At 48.4% G+C, this 20,101-nt stretch overlaps 1 protein-coding gene across 3 annotated transcripts in view; it reads right to left on the bottom strand.

The window, feature by feature from the left end:
- Positions 1-4,772: 4,772 nt before the first annotated feature.
- FRMD6 (FERM domain containing 6) overlaps positions 4,773-20,101 on the bottom strand; it is a 148,304-nt gene continuing 132,975 nt past the window's right edge. For all 3 annotated transcript variants that reach the window (XM_083436730.1, XM_083436731.1, XM_083436729.1), the window contains 3 exons: positions 17,443-17,577; positions 14,506-14,597; positions 4,773-11,177 (listed from right to left, as the gene is read on the bottom strand). In XM_083436730.1, the coding sequence (XP_083292856.1) occupies positions 10,893-11,177; positions 14,506-14,597; positions 17,443-17,577 (512 nt within the window). In that variant the 3' untranslated portion in view covers positions 4,773-10,892. The remainder of the gene's footprint in view (positions 11,178-14,505; positions 14,598-17,442; positions 17,578-20,101) is intronic.

Here is a 20,101-nt window from a genome sequence, read left to right as displayed (position 1 = left end):
GCCAGCATGACTATGGCGAACCAGAGCAGCGCACGGAAACACTGTTTACCTTCCCGCCGGAGCGGTACCTATTTATCTACTTGCACTGGTGTGCTTTCGAACTGCTAGGTTGGCAGGAGCAGGGACCGAGCAACGGGAACTCACTCTGCCGTGGGGATTCGAACCGCTGACCTTCTGATCAGCAAGCCAAAAGGCTAAAAACCTTCCCATTGTATCCTTGGGATCGGGAGCTTCTGGGAATCTTCCTTCCTTGAAAAACGCCTAGCATTCTAACTGTTGAAGCAGCTCATGTCCCCCGCCGAATAAAATTCACATCTCTCTCCTTTGATCCGCCAGCTCTTGGCAAACACCCTTCTGCTGCCTTATGGAAGCCAGGGTCATTCAGCTGAAGAAACCTGCTCCCTGGCTGACTGCAGGCAACCTGTCAGTGGGGATTGGAGACTTTGCAAGGAAGACAGGAGGGAAAAGGAATCTGTCATCTGTCAGAGGGCTGCTGTACATTCATGTGTGTCTGGGTGCCAATAGCGCAGGACAACGCAGGCAGGCAGCGCATTAGAGAACACCTGACAAGCAACTGAGAGGGCTGGTTTGCTTTGGGGTTAACGGGGTTACCATCTCCCCAATATAAAGAGGGTTGGGAGTCTTCAGGATCTGCCAGACTGATGCTATTCTGGGGTGACGTTCAGTCATGTGCTGGCAAATTCAGGTTGCACAATTGCAGAGTGGGAGGCCTTGCGCAACTAACCAGCAATGATGGCCGCCCAGCCAGATGCCTTTAAGAAGGTAAAGGTAATGGGGCCCCTGACCATTAGGTCCAGTCGTGACCGACTCTGGGGTTTTGACGCTCATCTCGCTTTATTGGCCGAGGGAGCCGGCGTACAGCTTCCAGGTCATGTGTCCAGCAAGACTAAGCCGCTTCTGGCGAACCAGAGCAGTGCACGGAAACGCCGTTTACCTTCCCGCTGGAGCGGTACCTATTTATCTACTTGCACTTTGACGTGCTTTCGAACTGCTAGGTTGGCAGGAGCAGGGACTGAGCAACGGGAGCTCACCCCGTCACGGGGATTCGAACCGCCAACCTTCTGATTGGCAAGCCCTAGGCTCTGTGGTTTAACCCACAGCGCCACCCGCGTCCCTGCCTTTAAGAAAGGAACAGACAAATTCGTGGAGGAGATGGCAATCAATGGCTACTAGTTTGCTCTGAATCAAGCTGGAGGTAACAATGCTTCCGTATTGCAGTTGCTGGAAAACTGCCGTGGACTGGCTGGAGGCAGAGGAGTGGTGGGAGGGACCAGCTTGGGACCCCCCCTCCCAAAGGAATAAGGCATGGAGCCAGGGGACTGGTGGCGGGGTGGTGACGAGTGGTCAGAGCGAGAAGAGGGAGCAGACTGGGAGGAGGTGGTGTCGGAGGCTGAAGAGGCGCCAGGGTTTAGTGAGCGGGAAGAGACTGGGGCAGATAGCAGTCCAGACTCAGAGGCAGGAGAGGAGGGGACCCAGGAGACAAGAGATGATCACGGTGTGGATTTGCCAAGCATGCCTTCCTCTTAGAACATTTCTCCCCTTCGTCCCGAGTTCAAGCATCTTCAAAACCCATGACACCTTTGGTAAAGGCTGTTCTCCAACTGGAGCGCTCACAGGCCAGTGTTTCTCAGTTGTCAGTGTTTATACTACATTTTTTTAGATTTGCCTTGAGAGAGTCTTTAAACCTTTTTTGTTGATCACCAGCATTATGCTTTCCATTTTTAAGTTGGGAATAGAGTAGTTGCTTTGGAAGATGATCATCAGGCATCTGAAAAACATGACTAGTTGAGCGAAGCTGATGTTGAAGAATCATTGCTTTGACACCGGTGATCTTTGCTGCTTCCAGTACACTGGCATTAGTTCACCTATCTTTCAAAGTGATGTGTAAATTTTTTCGGGGACACCGTTGATGGAATCTTTTGAGGAGCTGGAGATGTTGATTATATGTGGTCCATGTTTCACAAGAATACAGTAAAGTTGTTAGTAGAATAGCTTTGCAAACAAGCCTTCAATTGGGAGAAAGCTGTACTCACAGAGCTTGGGCAATGCTGGATTTCGGCATCAGTGTTGACCCTTGTGGAATGAGGGTAGGGGAAAAGTGATCGACACTTTCCAACGTTACACCATCGAAAAAATATGGCAGAGAGAGGAGATCCCGGCAGACTTTAGGGATGCCAAAATTATCAATCTTTTTTTTTAAAAAAGGTGATAGAATGGATTGTGGAAACAATCTCTTTAGTAGCTGCAGCTTGCAAAATTATTTTAAGGATCTTAGCAAACCGTCTCCTAACTATATCCGAGGCTACCCTTCCTGAATCCCAAAATGGTTTTCGACTTTCTAGGGGGACAGCAGTCATGATTTTCACCACTCGACAGCTTCAGGGAAAATGCAGAGAGCAAAACCAACCGCTGTATGTGGCGTTTATTGACCTGACTAAGACCTTGGACACTGTAAATCACACTGTCCTTCTGAAAATAAGCTGCCCAGATCAATTTGTAAACATCCTTCGGCTCCTCCATGATAATGACAGCAACAATCCCAGATAACAATGGCTCTCAAAGTGAACCATTCAGTGGGATCAGATATTACCATATTTTTCGCTCTATAAGACACACCAGACCACAAGACGCACCTAGTTTTTGGAGGAGGAAAACAAGGGAAAAAAATATTCTGAATCTCAGAAGCCAGAACAGCAAGAGGGATCGCTGCGCAGTGAAAGCAGCGATCCCTCTTGCTGTTCTGGCTTCTGGGATAGCTGCGCAGCCTGCATTCGCTCCATAAGACGCACACACATTTCCCCTTACTTTTTAGGAGGGAAAAAGTGAGTCTTATAGAGCAAAAAATACGGTAAATAGGGTTGTGTTATTGCCCCAACTCTATTCCTTATTTTCATTGCCATGATCCTACACTTCGTCGAAGGGAAACTCCCCACCGGAGTAGAAATCATATATTGGACAGATGGAAAGCTCTTTAATCTGAGCAGGCTGAAAGCAAAGAGTAAGGCTACCGTAACTTCCATCATAGAGCTTCAGTATGCTAATGACAACGTCCTGTGTATGGGGAAAAGCAACTTGTTGCTCGCCAGGTGCTAATGGACTCCAACTCCCATCAGCCCCTGCCAGCCTAAGTTGTCAATCACCAAGGCTGGGAGTGCATTAGGGCTCCCACTCAGAATCCTTGCCCTCCATCGCCATCTAGGGATCCACAGTGAAGTTACCGGAGCTCCACTAGAGGCCTCATTCTGATGGCAAAAGCAAAGGCCAAACCAGGGATATGCCCATGAAACATGTGCTTCGCTGTCCGTCATGCCCTCAAGTATCTCCTCACTCATCCAGCTTCTAAGCTGGGCTGCTCAGATTCTCGTGGTCGCATCCTGCCACAAGATGGCAGCAGGCACCCAAATCACTTCCTCTGAAGAGAGTTTCTTCCTATTTGCAGATGCAGAGTTTGGCATGGAAGGGCCTTCTATAAAGCAAGCATCATTTTCAGGTCCACCCAGGGAGACATTCGCATTAAGAACGGGAGAAGAGGCCTGGCTGCAGGATCAGGCCAAAGGGGGGCCAGTGAGTCCAGCGCCCTGTTCTCACAGTGGCTGACCAGGTGCCCATTGTGGGAAACCCGAAAGCAGGATTCAAATACAAGAGCAAGATGAAATTACCGTATTTTTCGCTCTATAACACGCACCCGACCATAACACGCATGTAGTTTTTAGAGGAGGAAAATCCATAGGCATGCCACCCGTAGGCATTCCCTCCATAACACGCACAGACATTTCCCCTTACTTTCTAGGAGGAAAAAAGTGAGTGTTATGGTGCAAAAAATACGGTATACAATCAAATATAAATATAGATTGGAAATGCCTATGTATAGTGAATACTTATCTACTTTTAAAAATTTTCACTTTTGATCTTTTTCTACTTCTTTATTTTTTCTTTGTTCTTTTTTTCTGATATTTTACCTTTCACTTCACTCCTTTATTGTGAATAGCATTTTATAGAGGTATAAATAACTGTAAATATGAAAAGAGATAAAATATTCTCTGATTTTTTCCTTGGTTATATGTATTTTCTTTTTCTTTTGTATTTTCTTTTGTTGTAAATATGTATGTTTTTCTAATTTGTACTTAATAAAGTTCAATATTAATTAAAAAAAAACAAGAGCAACTCTCCCCTTCTGTGGTTTCCAGCAAATGGTATTCAGAAGCGATGTTGTGGCCAGTTGCGAAGGCAGAGCTTAGCCTTTGTGGCTGGTTGTCGTTGATAACCCTCTCCTCTGTTAATAATAATAATAATAATAATAATAATAATAATAATAATAATAATAATAATAATATCCGGCCCACCTGGCTGGGTTTCCCCAACCACTCTTAGATTAGAATTCAGAATTAGAACTTGTCTAATTCTCTTCCAAGCCATCTAGGTTGGTGTCCACCATCCCTGCCTCTTGTGGCAGAGAGTTCCACAGTTTATGTGAATAAGTGAGGAAGAGGGACTATAGCTTTCCTATGGCTGCCTCAGGACTTAAGGAAGAATTCACAACGGCAAACATGCCCCTCTTTGTTATGCTGGATCTCCAAGGTGTTTACGACGACTCTATGGCTCCACCTTCTCTCCTCTGACTCACCTCTCTCTGGGTCGCCAGTCGAGAATGCAGATACGTATGTGCTATTTTGACGGCTGGGTTTCCCCAGCACCCCCTTAGTGTGGGGAGGGAGACGCTCCGCTCAAAAAAAAAGACCAGAGGAGCTACAGCAATGTAAACTGCGACTTTTATTGTCATTTCTTCGAACAGAAGGCCGCGCACTGCAAACGTCCCGCGTGACAAACGCAAATTGGCTATGCTCCTTTCAGCGCGTTGCTCCCGGCTGCTGGCGCGCCACTGCCCACCGCCCGGACGGGGAAGAGCCTTTCACAGAAAGGAGCAGGGGCTCGTCTGAGCGGTGCAGCGCCTGGAGCTGGGGGTCTGCGGCGACGGCAACCGGGGCGCCACCCAGACCCGGCAAAGAGTTCCCAGAAATGCAAAAAGTATATACGATAGAGATATATATAAAAATACAGGCTGGTAGCATATGGCCTCCTTTGGACATCTATAATACAAAAGGACTTGCTTCTTCCATACCCTTAAACCACACCAACGCGTTACGGGCCAAAGGCTATCTTCCCCAGTGGCGCAATTCAGTGCCGCCCCTCATCGCACAGTGAGGACCCTGGAGGCTGTCACGACGTTCGTGCCCCCGGTCGGTGACCCCGGAAGGGACCTCTGCGGCTCTGGTTTGCTCAGGTCTAAAGGAGCAGTGGTGCAGGGGTTGGTTCCATGCAGCTCCCACCCCGTAAGTCTTTTGCTGATGGAAAGGGGAGGGCATGTGGCAAGGAACCAACACGCCTCCCTTTGAGGAAGGGGTCAAGAGGAGTTTGAACATCCCTGCGCATTAGAGGCCGCCAAGCCCAGTGATTTGCAGAAAGAAGGTCTCAGGTGCAATTTCAAGCAGCACCTCTGGGTCACGCTGGGAATGTCCGCTGCCCGAGCCCCCGGACAGCTACTGCCGGTCAGTGTAGAGCAGTGTTTCCCCAACACGGGTTTCCTGCTTCTTTTGGACAACAACAACTCCCATGATCCCTGACCGTCCTTGCTAGCTAGGGATGATGGGAGTTGTAGTCCATCAACAGCTGGAGTCCCAAGTTTGGGAAACGCTGATGTAGGGAATTCTGAGCTGGCCTGACTCCCTGTAAGGCACCTTCTCTGAAAACATGAAGCAGGCAGAAGTGTGAACAGACTGCCTTCAACCACGCTGAGCCAAGCCACTGGTCTACCTGGGAATATAGTGTCTCGCTCTGGCTGGCAGCGGCTTTCCGCCCTGCAAGTTGGTCGCTGGAGATGCCAGGGTTAGAAGCTGGGATGCGAGGCGTGCAAAGCAGGGACTCATATCCAAAGTGGTGCTGAGTCCTTCGCCCGGTTAGGGCAAGGAGTTAGCTTGGCACTTTCCCCCCTCCCTGGCCTGCTAAATCCGGAGCAGATTTGGGGAGGGTGCAGGCGAGGGGGACGTCCCACAGCACAAATCCTTGCACTAACGGAAGGAGAGACTTCGCGCTGCTTTGGATGCAAGCACCGAGTTGCGGGCCCGTCCCCAGAGCTGACCTTTCTTCAGGTGTGAGGTTGGACTTCTCAAGGACGGTGCCACTACCTGGCAGGCCCTGCTGCCATCGGAAGGCCTTGCCCACCCTTAGAACCAGCTGGGCAATTCTGCCCCCAATTGCTGTGGGGATCGGGAAGGAACAAATCACACATTTGTCACACCGCCGACATCAACTGGGACCCACCAGCACATCTCGGAAGACACTGCTTGGACCCACAAAGGCAAATTTTTCCTGGAGTGCAGTCTGGTTATGCGTCTAATTCCGCCTGCACTCATTGCTCGAGGTCTCTGTCCCTGGCTTATGCCGCCATGCAAGACTTACACACAAGCAGTGGGTTTTCAGCTGAACCCGTCCAAATAAATTGAAAGTTTACACACAAAGACCCTCACAGCTGGTTCTATAAAACAAAGCTATCATTCCCTGCAAGGCAAGTGTTATCACACAGAAGCCAGACAACCGACCGCACACCAGGTCAACTGTTGCTGTTGTTTTAAGTCTTATTTGAAGCAGCGGCAACACAGACCCACAGATCCAGCCTGGGCTTTTGTGCGACCGTGAGATACGGCTTCCGATGATGTCCGCAGAGCATCTTTACTTCTACACCAAAAGCCAGAAAGACGAGAAACGAGATGGCTTGTCCAATCACACAGCTCAGTCTCGCAAGGCGCAACGCTCGCCTTCGTCAACACAGCGGTGAACCGAAATCCGGAACATTCCTCCGCTCAGTCGCCAGGGTGATACTGCCCTCTAATGGCAAGAATTGTTTTTATCTACAGAGCTTCTCCTTTTTGATCGGACACAAGACAACGGGCTGGGTGACGGAGGCGGCTTCAAACTTCACCAAACGGCAAGCACAGCTGAAGCCGTGTGCCCACCTGTGGCATTTGGGAATAAGGCACTTTTGAGCTCACCTCCCTCATGTTTCAAATCGGCTGAGTCAGCGTGCCGAGACTTGGCCTTCACATGTGGCTAGACCCTATGGAGGAAAATTCTCATCACCGCATAACGACTTCACAGGTGTTCCACAGATGCTCATCTGAATCCAACTCAGATTAGATCAGGGTGTGTGCATCTGCATTTAATATCAGCCTGCAGCTTCACCGTACAAATTGACTGCCGCCTGATATTATGACTTGAGATCAGCCTTGGCTAACCTGGTGTTGTGCAAAGGTGTTTAGACCCAGTTCCCATCTGCTTAGCTGCATGATGCTGGAAGCTCATGGGAACTGTAGTTTAAACAACTCTGCACAGCACCAGGTTAGCAAAGGCTGCCTTAGATCGTTCAGAAGTTCAGATCAGGAACAGCAATGACAAAAAGCTGATTGATAGGAATTGGAATCAAGGAATTTGGCTGCAGCCATGCATCTGGGACGGACGAAAGGGTCGCCTCAGGTGAGCTGTCGCTGTTATTACCTGTGTCTCAAGAGACACAGAGGAAAGGGTTATGCAAACCGCGATGGCTGACTTGTGCGATGCTGTGGCATTCACGTGAGACTGGGAAACGGCTAGTTTCAAAAAATCTCCTCTTCCCTCTCCAAAACAAAGTCTCCCAAGTAAACCAGCCAAGCTTATTGGTAATATCACCTGCCCTTCTCAAGCACTCTGACCACCACACCAGAGTGAAAGGTCAGCCTCGTCCCTTGCCGAAATTTAAGATCCAGCCTCTGTCTACAGATCTGGGCGGGCAAATTCTGATGGTGCATCAAATGACAAGAGGTCTGTCCAATGGGAAGCGAGGAACAAGGCAAGCAATGACAACATTGCTCCTTTATGTACAGTCCTCCAAGCCCAACACGGTCCACTCTCCGTGTATTGCAGCCTACCAGGTGCTTGAATCCCCAGGTGAGGGCAAGACAAGCCCTGACAGGTCGCCATCCTTGGCTGAGGAGGGATTAAGATTGGCCTGCCCGGGGGGGGGGGTGGAGTCTGCCATTTGCAACGGCTGGTAGCAGAATGCTATGGAGAAGAGGGGGCGCCTGTGCCAAACGGGCAGTGCCAATGGCAAAGCACAACATAAAGGACATGCAGTCTCACTGCAACTACTGTTTTACGACACACAAACAAGCACATCCCTGCCTGTACCACAAAGCAAAATCTCAAAAGGAAGCTGCAAACATCTTGTGCTGACATGCTGAGGAGCGCAGGTACTGGTGAAAGCTCATCGGAAGCAATTGGCAGAATCTAGACGTGCCCAACTTGAGACTTCTCTTGGCTCAACTGTTAATACTGATTAGCTGGTCAGCCTATTTGGATACCAAAACAGGGGGAAGGTGGGGAAGGAAAGGAAAGAATGGAAATTTTCTGCCTCTTTAGAAAAATATCCTTGCTTTCAGCTTTATAAAATAATATATATATATACAGGTAAATATATATATTTAAGAAGGCTCCAGTTAGAAAAAAGACAAGTGTATCAAAATATGGCGATGCTGTATGGCTGTGAATACAAAACCTCTCAAAAAATATTTGTTCGCGTGCTTTTTTCAAAAGGCATCGTGCTAAGAAACTTAAATCGTTTTGCTCCCCCCGCTCCCGCAGAACGGCTGAAGGTCTTGGGACAATTTGAGAGAGGGGACAACCCACACCCATTTACTGAAAACACGTAATTCCAACAAGGCTATCCTCTGAACACCAGCCTCCTTCCCCTTGGAGAACGGCACAACTTTTCCAGGAGAACGGAGAAGCCGAGCATCACCTTCTAAAGCTCTCGGCTCAAAGTTCAGGCTATGGGGAACGCTGCTCAGCACAGGCTATGGGGCTGCCCCTCCCCGAAATATGTTTGCTACTGCTTGGATCACGAAGCAGAAGTCACGGCCAATTCCAGCTCTCTGGCAGTGCACATACCTTTGCGCTATTTTATTCCACGGAAGACTAATAAATATTGTACATCTTACGTGGAGGTTTGGTTCCAAGGGTTCTGCGTACGCACGGAAATCATATATGCCCAAACCCCTGGAGTCGCGTCTGCAGCTACCAGGTGTGTGCAAGTAAGGCAGAGAGATTAAAAGCTCCTTTTGTGCCCGGTAAACCACACGGATCCAGGAAAAAAGAGCTTTTAAGCTCTCTGCCTTAACTTGGGGATGAAGGCCAGCCCAGAACACTGGCTCTGGGATGCTCACACGAAATCTCGCAGGAACCCAGATGGCCCTGCGAGATCTTGCACGAGCTTCGCCGAGGTGGTGCCCTGAGCAGGCCTTGCCCCTCAAGCAAGCCGGAGAACGTAAGGAGCTCTATAAAGATTTCTACCTCGTTTGGAGTTCAGCTGCGCGATTCCAACCGGTCTGCTTCCAACCGCTTATGGTCGACATCGTGCAAGCTCAACGCACGTAAGATGCAATCTTGCTATAGCTGCACATAGGAGGTCAGGTCAAAGATGCGTTTGCCGCCCACAAATGTTACTGTATTTGCAAAATATTTGGCGTGCTTGTTTTATAAGAGCTATGCTGAATGGTAAGGGGGCGAAACTATTCTCCTAACGAGCCTGTGGTCAGAGGATGGCAGAAGGGAGCATCTCTCAGAAGACCCAGTTCAAAAAAAGAAAAGATATATTATGGGGGTGAGGAAGAAGCCATGCTTACGACGCAGCAACAACACGCCCCCCCTCGACAGCAAAAGGAAAAGGGGAGCAAGTTTTCTTCCCTGTGTGTAAGTAGAGCTTATAAGATTGTCTATATATGTAACATGGGGTGTTTGGGGGGGTAGTTAACTTTTTCTACAAAAGGCATTTAAAACAGAAAAACAAAACATAAAACAGGAAAGCTGCAAGTTCAAGCATACAATAAACAAATACTCCTCTCTATACTTATATACGCATTTTTTATATATAATCTCTCTCTTTCTCTCTCAAATTTAAGGTACTTTGGTCAGCAAACCTTATTGCTACATCCTGACAGATTATCTGTTCATGAGGTTGTTTCCACCTCAAATGAAAACGCTTCCAGCAGCTTTCAAAATCCCACTTTTCTGAACATCGGTTTTTAGGCCTGTTTTTTTCTTCCCCTTTTTCTTTTGTAAACAACACAAAATATCAGATGGGAGATGATGTCACCACAGTCCTTTTCCTTTCGGTGGGGAAGAACAGGAAAATGGTGGCCAGACTGCATCGCGACACACTTGCCACCCTCCCCCGGGCCTCTGGACCGAAGGAGGACGAAGTCCCTTTGGTCAGTTATTGCTCACGCCTGCGATCTCAATGGCTTCCCGTTTGGGACGATTTCTTTGGCTTGACACAGTGCAGGAAGTAAAAAGGGTTGGGGGGGGAGAAAGAAGACTATAGAGACTGATGTCCTCGCTTTCAGCATCGATCCCACGACGGCCGACCCAAAGAAAGCTGCAAAATGTGACGCAGGAAGAAGCCACGGCCACCTGAAGCGCGGAAGAAAGACGGCAGCTTGGCGTGAGGCAAATAAAATTAAAAAGCCAATCTTTGTGCATCTGTTTTTCTTGTCAAAACGAGAGAGTGCAACAAGTGCTCAAGGCTGGCCTCCCCTTTTCCCAGGACAGAAGACCGCCGTGTTTCCAGACATCGATTCGTAAAGAACCAGCCTTTGGGACAGGCACATATTTGTCAAAGTGCAACACACAGTATCTGTGTAGTATCCGAGAAGAGATCTTGACGGGGACTATATATCTCTATATATTCCCCCTGCAATGGCACCAGAAATAATCCGTGGTCCTCTTTCTTGGGTCAACCTCCCTCCTGAGTACCCAGCTCCGGAGGCGTTTCTGAAGAGGCAGCGTCAGACGACAAACTCCGGGACTTCTTCGTGGGCGAGATCCAGGGAGAAGTACTTGCTGGTCCTCTTGACCGGGAAAGCGTCGTGAATGTTGATGCATTGCTGCGCCAAGCAGCCGTTGCAGTAGAGGCCCTCTTCGGCCAGGCCGTGGCCACAGCCGAAGGTGTAGCTCTGGGCTGTCTCCTGGCAGAGGCTGGCCAGTCGCAGGAAGTCCTTTTGGTAGAGCCGGATGTCATCCAGACTCAAGCTGTGCCGGTCAGTGGAGGTCTTTGGCTTCCGGCAGGCCGTCTGCAGGAAACAGGAAATGATAATCTTTATTGTCATTGTCCCATACAGAACCACGAAATTGAAAAAAATCCGCATCAGACCTTCAAAAACCAACAAGCCTGGTTAGCCCTCTAAAAACTCTGATACCCCATAATTAAATACAATATACTCCCACAGAGACTACCTTAAAGGTAAAGGGATCCCTGACCATTAGGTCCAGTCGCGGACGACTCTGGGGTTGTGGCGCTCATCTCGCTTTATTGGCCGAGGGAGCCGGCATACAGCTTCCAGGTCATGTGGCCAGCATGACTAAGTGGCTTCTGGCGAACCAGAGCAGCGCATGGAAACGCCATTTACCTTCTCGCCGGAGTGGTACCTATTTATCTACTTGCACTTTGACGTGCTTTCGAACTGCTAGGTTGGCAGGAGCAGGGACCGAGCAACGAGAGCTCACCCCGTGGTGGGGATTCGAACTGCCGACCTTCTGATCCGCAAGTCCTAGGCTCTGTGGTTTAACCCACAGCGCCACCCGCGTCCCTTAACCCCCCCCCAAAAAAAACCCCTCTGATACCCCATCATTAAATATAATATACTCCCACAGAGACTACCTTACACTGCATTTAAAACCAAAATCGCATTTGGATAGAAACTGTTTCTCAGGCGGCTAGTCCTAGTCTTTATAACCCTGTACCTTCTTCCAGAAGGCAGAAGCTGAAAGAGATCATTTCCGGGGTGCGCACTATCCTGCGCTATCTCTGCAGCTTTCTTATGGCACCTGGAAGCGTAGATTTGATCCAAGGTGGGAAGAGTGCACCCAATTATTCTCTCCGCAGTCTTTACAACCCCGGACAGCATTCTCTTTTCCCTGACCGTGCAGCTCCCAAACCACACACACAGAACATAAGTTAATACACTTTCCACAGAACAATGGTAAAATGCCATCAACAGGTCCTTTGAGAGATTATTTTTCTGGAGGATTCTCAGAAAATATAACCATAGAACCATAGAAGGGTTTAAGGCAGAAGCTGTCCACCTTTTGGAATCTATGGCTCCCTTGACCAACTACATTCTTTCTGTGGCACCCCTGTGGGACCCAGGAGCCCAGTAGGGTCCCCCCTTGCCTGCAGAACTGGCAGCCCCTCACCCCTTTTCGAAAACCCTCCCTTGTGGAGGTTTCCCTCAGCCTCCTTCCCTCTCCTTGGGAGTCCTCTGGGCAGCTGCCGCTGCTGCCGCCCCTGGTCTCTGAGCATCTCCAAAAAGAGGTGCCTCCTCACACTGCCCCCCAGAGGCCTGGGACTTGTCCGTCCATTCCCAACAGCAAGGGATGGCGGACTGGCTGGCTGGGCTCCCTCCCTCCTTTGCTTACTCTGAGGCTGCCTTAGCTGCTGGCAAGCAGCACCCCCTGGCCAGCCCCAGAGGTGCCATTCGCCTGTGGAGCTTGCAGCCAGGGCTGCTGCAACAAACAGCCCCCCAAGCCTCAAATACGAAAGTTTGGTCGTGCTTAGACTAACCTTGTGAAGAATATAGAGAACACAAAGATTTGATGGAGTATGAAAGAACTCAAGAAAAAGGAGTGACTGAAGAACAGGTGTAAAGGTGAAGTAGAAACTAAGAGACGTGTGCTGAATGCGGTGGAAGTCTTTTAGAATATTTTAACTAGGATATATATATATATATATATATATATATATATATATATATACACACACACACACACACACACACACACATATATATGTTCGAAGTATAAATTTGGCATTATTGATTATGAAAAGTATTTTTTTCTTTTCTTTTAGCTTTCGTCTCTTTTCTTTTCTAGTCTGCGTGTTGGAAAATACGTAGACAAATGAGTTTACAGTAATAATAATAATAATTTATTATTTGTACCCCGCCCATCTGGCTGGGTTTCCCCAGCCACTCTGGGCGGCTTCCAACAAAGATGAAAAATACACTACAATGTCACATATTAAAAACTTCCCTGAACAGGGCTGACTTCAGATGTCTTCTGAATGTCAGGTAGTTGTTTATCGCTTTGACATCTGATGGGAGGGCGTTCCACAGGGCGGGCGCCACTACCGAGAAGGCCCTCTGCCTGGTTCCCTGTAACTTGGCCTCTCGCAGTGAGGGAACCGGCAGAAGGCCCTCGGAGCTGGACCTCAGTGTCCGGGCAGAACGATGGGGGTGGAGACGCTCCTTCAGGTATACAGTGTTATGTATTGATTTTTGTTTCTATTTCTATTTTCTTTTTATTTTCTTGTAATATTTAATAAAAACTAATAAAAAATTTACCCGGGTGGCTAGGTTGGCAGGCGCTGTGGGTAAAACCTCAGCGCCTAGGACTTGGCGATCGCATGGTCGGCGGTTCGAATCCCCGCGGCGGGGTGTGCTCCCGTCTTTCGGTCCCAGCGCCTGCCAACCTGGCAGTTCGAAAGCACCTCTGGGTGCAAGTAGATAAATAGGGACCGCTTACCAGCGGGAAGGTAAACGGCGTTCCGTGTGCTGCGCTGGCTCGCCAGATGCAGCTTGTCACGCTGGCCACGTGACCCGGAAGTGTCTGCGGACAGCGCTGGCTCCCGACCTATAGAGTGAGATGAGCGCACAACCCTAGAGTCTGGCAAGACTGGCCCGTACGGGCAGGGGTACCTTTACCTTTACCTTAATAAAAAATTTATAAAACTCAAACAGCCCTGCAAGCCTTTGGGAGGCAGCGACGCAAGAGGGGATCAGAGGAAGGAGGGGAGGAAAGAGGCCAGTCTTGCCCACGGCACCCCTGACCATCCTTCAAGGCTCCCCAAGGTGCCACGGCACACGGGCTGAAAACCACTGGCTTAAGGAAACACTAGAGCAGGCACATCCAGCTTTCAAGAGACTGAGATCTGCTCCCACTATTAAAAAAAACTGGCAGTGATCTACGAAAGTTGTTGAGCTTTTGCGGGGTGGGGGGAGGGTCCAGCGATCTACCACAGACACCCCGTGATCTACCAATAGATCACGATCCACCTGTTTGACATCCCTGCACTAGAGCAGGGGTAGGCAAACTAAGGCCCAGGGGCTGGATCCGGCCCAACTGCCTTCTCAATCCGGCTCACGGACGGTCCGGGAATCAGCCTGTTTTTACATGAGTGGAATGTGTGGTTTTCTTTAAAATGCATCTCTGGGTTGTTTGTGGGGCATAGGAATTCGTTCATCTTTTTTTCAAAATACAGTCTGGCCCCCCACAAGGTCTGAGGGACAGTGGACCGGCCCCCTGCTGAAAAAGTGTGCTGACCCCTGAATTAGAGACTCCACAATTCTATGGTTTTATGGCCTCGGATGCAGAACTTTATGGACTCACGCAGAACTTACGAACCTGGGGCAATGAATCAATGCTTTGGCCACGAAGCTTGACCACGGTCTCCGAGGAGCTGGAAGTGGATGAACTGACTTCTTTGACGACTAATCCTGTGTTGGAAACAAGAAAGCAAAGAGCCAAGAATTCATCATTATTCAAGGGTGGCCCAGTTCTTAACAGAACCGCTAAGGACCGCTTAGGGAACAGTACATCAGAAGCCTGCTTTTTAGCGTAATGGAAAAATCCGATTGCTTCGCCACCACCCGGCTGCATTTTCAGAATGTGGGAATGGGCGAACGTGGCTCAAGAGACAGAACTGGTAATATATCCCCGAAAGCCATTTTGTGCAGAGACGGTCCACATTTATCACGCCTTGGAACAAGAAGTGCCAATGTGATATTAGACCCCGTCCACTCTTTTATCATCTGATAGCTTTTTAAGACAAAACACAATTTCAGTTTCAGTTTCAGGGTATTGATTAAACTGACTGTAGCCATTACAGTTTGAATGGATGGTGAGATTATGTAGCTCTTGCTTATTACTTATTTTTCCTGGGAAATCTCAACTTGGCACGGATTGTTTATTTATCCCTATTTAATGAATTTTGCTGCGCGGTGCACTATGTTCAGATTCCTGCACTGCTGGGGGGGGGGGTTGGACTAGATGACCCCTAGCACCAATTTCCAACTTTGCAATTCTACGATTCTCCTTTGTTGAGCATGGCATAGCTGGATACAACCTCACCTGTGTATTATTGCTTCGATAGCTTGGCAGGGTTTCTCAGAAGAAATCAAAGATGTTTATTTGATTTCTGATGGGTAGCTCAGTCGGCAGAGAGTGAGACCCTTAATCTCAGGGTTGTGGGTTCGAGTCTCGGGTGGGGAGAAAGATTCTTGCATTGCAGGGGCTTCGAATTTATGACCCCTGTGGTCCCTTTCCAAATCAACAAATATGTGATTCTGGGATATTTAAGAATGTAGGAAACTTTCTCTAAACGGCCTCGGTCCCGTATATCTGAAGGAGCGTCTCCACCCCCATCGTTCAGCCCGGACACTGAGATCCAGCGCCGAGGGCCTTCTGGCGGTCCCCTCATTGTGAGAAGTAAGGCTACAGGGAACCAGGCAGAGGGCCTTCTCGGTGGTGGCGCCCGTCCTGTGGAAAGCCCTCCCTTCAGATGTCAAAGAGATAAACAACTACCTGACATTCAGAAGACACCTTAAGGCGGCCCTGTTCAGGGAAGTTTTTAATATTTAAAGCTGTACTGTTTTTAACATTTGATTGGGAGCCGCCCAGAGTGGCTGGGGAAACTCAGCCAGATGGGTGGGGTATAAATAATAAATTATTATTATTATTATTATTATTATTATTATTATTATTATTATTCTCATACCAAGACAGATTCTTGGTCTATCTAGCTCAGTATTCTTTTTTTGGCCAACACTTGTAGCTGAGTAAGATTGTCTTCCATAGACACGGTTTTAACAATGAGTCCGTAAGTGACTGTGGAGGCCAATTCTGGATCCACACATCCTTCCACAGTGGGGCCATTGGTTTCCGGGCAGGAGTTGATCACGCCGAGGCCATTGCCAAACGCTCAGCATTACCCACACTGACTGGCAGCAGTTCCGCTGGGCTTTATTTATTTATTTTCATTTTTTAAAAATTGATTTTCCAAATTTATAAACAAACGAACACACATAAATCTTAACTGTAATTATTCCACTATTATTAACATTGTTAGGTGACTTCCTCAAATCCCCCTGGCTGAATTTCCATGTATATCATTGTAACAGTTTTCCAAGACTAATTTCTCATAAAATTTACTTAGTCAATTAACTTCTTTTCATATAAACTTTAAACATATTATTATATAAAATCACATATTTAAATCCTAGGCCGTTCTGGTATTTGCAAGTATTTCTATTTAAATTATCTTAGCATATTTAACTAAATATCCTTTAAATTTCATCCTCCCTGGGCTTTAGGGGCAGGAAGTGTTTCCCATCGCCACCTGAAGATGTTCTGAAGAAGGAGTTGATTCAAATAGAAAGCTGCCTGATTTTGAGTCACAGCACTCTGGGGTTTCCAGACACGAGTCTTTTCTGGAGACGCTGCCGGGCAGGGAGTGATTCTGAGATTTAGCCAAGATTCCTGCACTGCAAGAAGGTGGATTGGATAACCCTCGGGGGTCCCTTCCAACTCTATAATTCCACGAACCTTAGACTTTCTGTGTGCAAAGCAGACACTCTACCGCCGAGCCTCCAGCGCCGAGGGCCTTCTGGCGGTTCCCTCGCTGCGAGAAGCCAAGTTACAGGGAACCGGGCAGAGGGCCTTCTCGGTTGTGGCACCCGCCCTGTGGAACGCCCTCCCACCGGATGTCAAAGAGAACAACAACTACCAGACTTTTAGAAGACATCTGAAGGCAGCCCTCTTTAGGGAAGCTTTTAATGTTTAATAAAAAGGTAAAGGTAAAGGGACCCCTGACCATTAGGTCCAGTCGTGGCCGACTCTGGGGTTGCGGCGCTCATCTCGCTTTATTGGCCGAGGGAGCCGGTGTACAGCTTCCGGGTCATGTGGCCAGCATGACTAAGCAGCGCACGGAAACGCCGTTTACCTTCCCGCCGGAGCGGCACCTATTTATCTACTTGCACTTTGACGTGTTTTCGAACTGCTAGGTTGGCAGGAGCAGGGACTGAGCAACGGGAGCTCACTCTGCCGCGGGGATTCAAACCGCCGACCTTCTGATCGGCAAGTCCTAGGCTCTGTGGTTTAGCCCACAGCGCCACCCGCGTCCCTTTTTAATGTTGAATAGATTATTGTATTTTAATATTCTGTTGGAAGCCGCCCAGAGTGGCTGGTGCAACCCAGCCAGATGGGCGGGGTATAAATAATAAATTGCTGTTGTTGTTGTTGTTAATTGCTTCCTTGCTTATGCCGACCTCCTGGGAGGTTTACCTGAGTGCCCGTTGAACTTCCTGGCCATGAGCATGTCTTCAGTGATGTAAATGCAGACGTCGGGACTCACGTCGTCCAGGGACCTTTCGCTCGTGGGCTCGAGGTCTCGGGGGTCATCGACCAGCATCTCTATTTCTGAACCAAAGATGGAGGGGTGTGAGATGGGAGTGGGGAAGGGCGGCTGCAGTACAGGGAAGAGCACGGAGGACACAGCAGAGCATCGTCTCATCCCCCATGCAGAGGACCTTGGGATTCCCCATCCAGGATTTACAGTGGTGCCTCGCAAGATGAAAAGAATCCGTTCCGCGAATCTCTTCGTCTAGCGGTTTTTTCGTCTTGCGAAGCAAGCCCATTAGCGGATTAGCGCTATTAGCGGTTTAGCGGCTATTAGCGGCTATTAAAGGCTTAAGGGATTAGCGGATTAGCTGCTAAAAGGCTATTAGCAGCTTAGTGCCTTAGAAAAAGGGGGTGGGGAGCGAAAAAAAATCGCAGGAACTCGCAAGACATTTTCGTCTTGCGAAGCAAGCCCATAGGGAAATTCGTTCTGCGAAGCACCTCCAAAACGGAAAACCCTTTCGTCTAGCGGGTTTTCCATCTTGCGAGGCATTCGTCTTGCGGGGCACCACTGTATGTACAGTGGACGCTCGGGTTGCGAACGTGATCCGTGTGGGATGCACGCTTGCAAGCTGCAACGTTTGCAACCCTTATCTGCGCACGTATGGGTTGCAATTCGGCGCTTCCGCGCATGCACAAAGCGTGATTTAGCGCTTCTGCGCATGCGCGACCGCCGAAACCCGGAAGTAACCCGTTCCGGTACTTCAGGGTTTCGGTGGTCTGTAACCTGAAAAAACGCAACCTGAAGCGGCTGTAATAGGGACTTAGCTCAGTTGGTTAGAGCATGGTGCTGATAATGCCAGGGTTGCAGGTTTGATCCCCATCTGGGACAGCTGCATATTCCTGCATTGCAGGGGGTTGGACTAGATGACCCTCAGGGTCCCTTCCAACTCTACCGTTCTATGATTCTATAACCTGAGGTATGACTGTATAAGCTAAACAAACTATAGCTTAGGGCCCCACTCTCTTGGAGGCTCCCCAAAAAATGTAAAGGAAAAAAACCTGGATGTACATTTCCAAACTATAAGATAAAAAAAACAATTAAAATAAAACCTACAGTGTTTCGTGTTGTGTAGGCTCCTATGTTGTAAGTCATGGCCCCCGCCTGCTAGCCTGCTCCCTAAAATATCACTGGTTTGCTCCTTTCTATATATAGGGTGCCTACATTCTGCATGGACTGGTCGCATGTCAACATGTGCAAATGGCTTTAGATACCTATTGGGTCCATAAATGACCATATAGCATATATTCAACACAAAAAAAAGTGACAATTTGTTGTTTGCAAAGGACAGCTGGACATATAAAGGGCCCCGTTAGCGTCAGTAGCTTAGGGCCTCATCAAACCTAAATCCAGCCCTGCCCATCCTCATACGTGTGGGCTTTGGAAAAACAATGACATTTTCATTGTACCGTATTTGCAGATGCTTTTGCGTCAAAGCAGACAAGAAACGTGACTGCGATCTTTCCAAAAACTGAAAAGAGGTGCAAGGCTGCAGCCAGAAACCAAGAAACCCTTTCCCCTTTTTTAGTTGTTTCTTCGTTGACCTTGGATTGAAATTGTTTCACTGATCACTTGTCAACAATCCTATAGGGTTTATTCTGCATTTGTGACGTTCGGTAATGGAGACAAGAACGTGATGCTCGGTAATTGAAAGGCAAGAACTAACATTAACATTAGGAAGATCTTCCTGACAGTAAGAGCTGTTCGACAGTGGAATTTGCTGCCAAGGAGTGTGGTGGAGTCTCCTTCTTTGGAGGTCTTTAAGCAGAGGCTTGACAGCCATATGTCAGGAGTGCTCTGATGGTGTTTCCTGCTTGGCAGGGGGTTGGACTTGATGACCCTTGTGGTCTCTTCCAACTCTATGATTCTATGATTCTATGATAACAGTAGCAGCAGAGAAAACATATTCCCCTCTTTATTTTCAACTTTCTTGGCCACATGAAGCTAACCATCATTACCTTGAATTTCTGCTTAACCCTCAAGAAAGAAGGGCATTTTCGCTGGCCAGGTTTAATTCAAACCCATCAAACCTCCTTTGGGGAAGGTTCTCAGGCAGGGTGGAAGGAGAAAGAACTTGCCCAGGTGAAGACCACTTGGTGGAAACCCTCACACATATGGTTCTCAATTGTAAACTATATGCTGGTCTCCGCCAGCAATTTCTAGATCAACTCTGCATCCCCAACTGGAAACCAGAGTCAGAGGTCATACATTTTCTATTACTGGGGAATGATCAGGAGCTCACCTAGTTAGTGGCTAAATATCTCTATTTGTTTTTTTGTTGTCAAAATACACTGCAATAGGAGTATAGCATCTAGATCAAGGGAAGTAATGGTGCCACTGTATTCTGCTCTGGTCAGACCTCACCTGGAGTACTGTGTCCAGTTCTGGGCACCACAGTTCAAGAAGGACACTGACAAACTGGAACGTGTCCAGAGGAGGGCAACCCAAATGGCCAAAGGCCTGGAAAAGATGCCTTATGAGGAACGGCTAAGGGAGCTGGGCATGTTTAGCCTGGAGAAGAGGAGGTTAAGGGGTGATATGATA

This window comes from Podarcis tiliguerta (genome assembly GCF_965153285.1).
Source record: "Podarcis tiliguerta genome assembly, chromosome: 1".
NCBI classification, from domain to species: Eukaryota; Metazoa; Chordata; class Lepidosauria; order Squamata; family Lacertidae; genus Podarcis; species Podarcis tiliguerta.
This window is presented reverse-complemented; position numbering and strand designations above follow the sequence as displayed.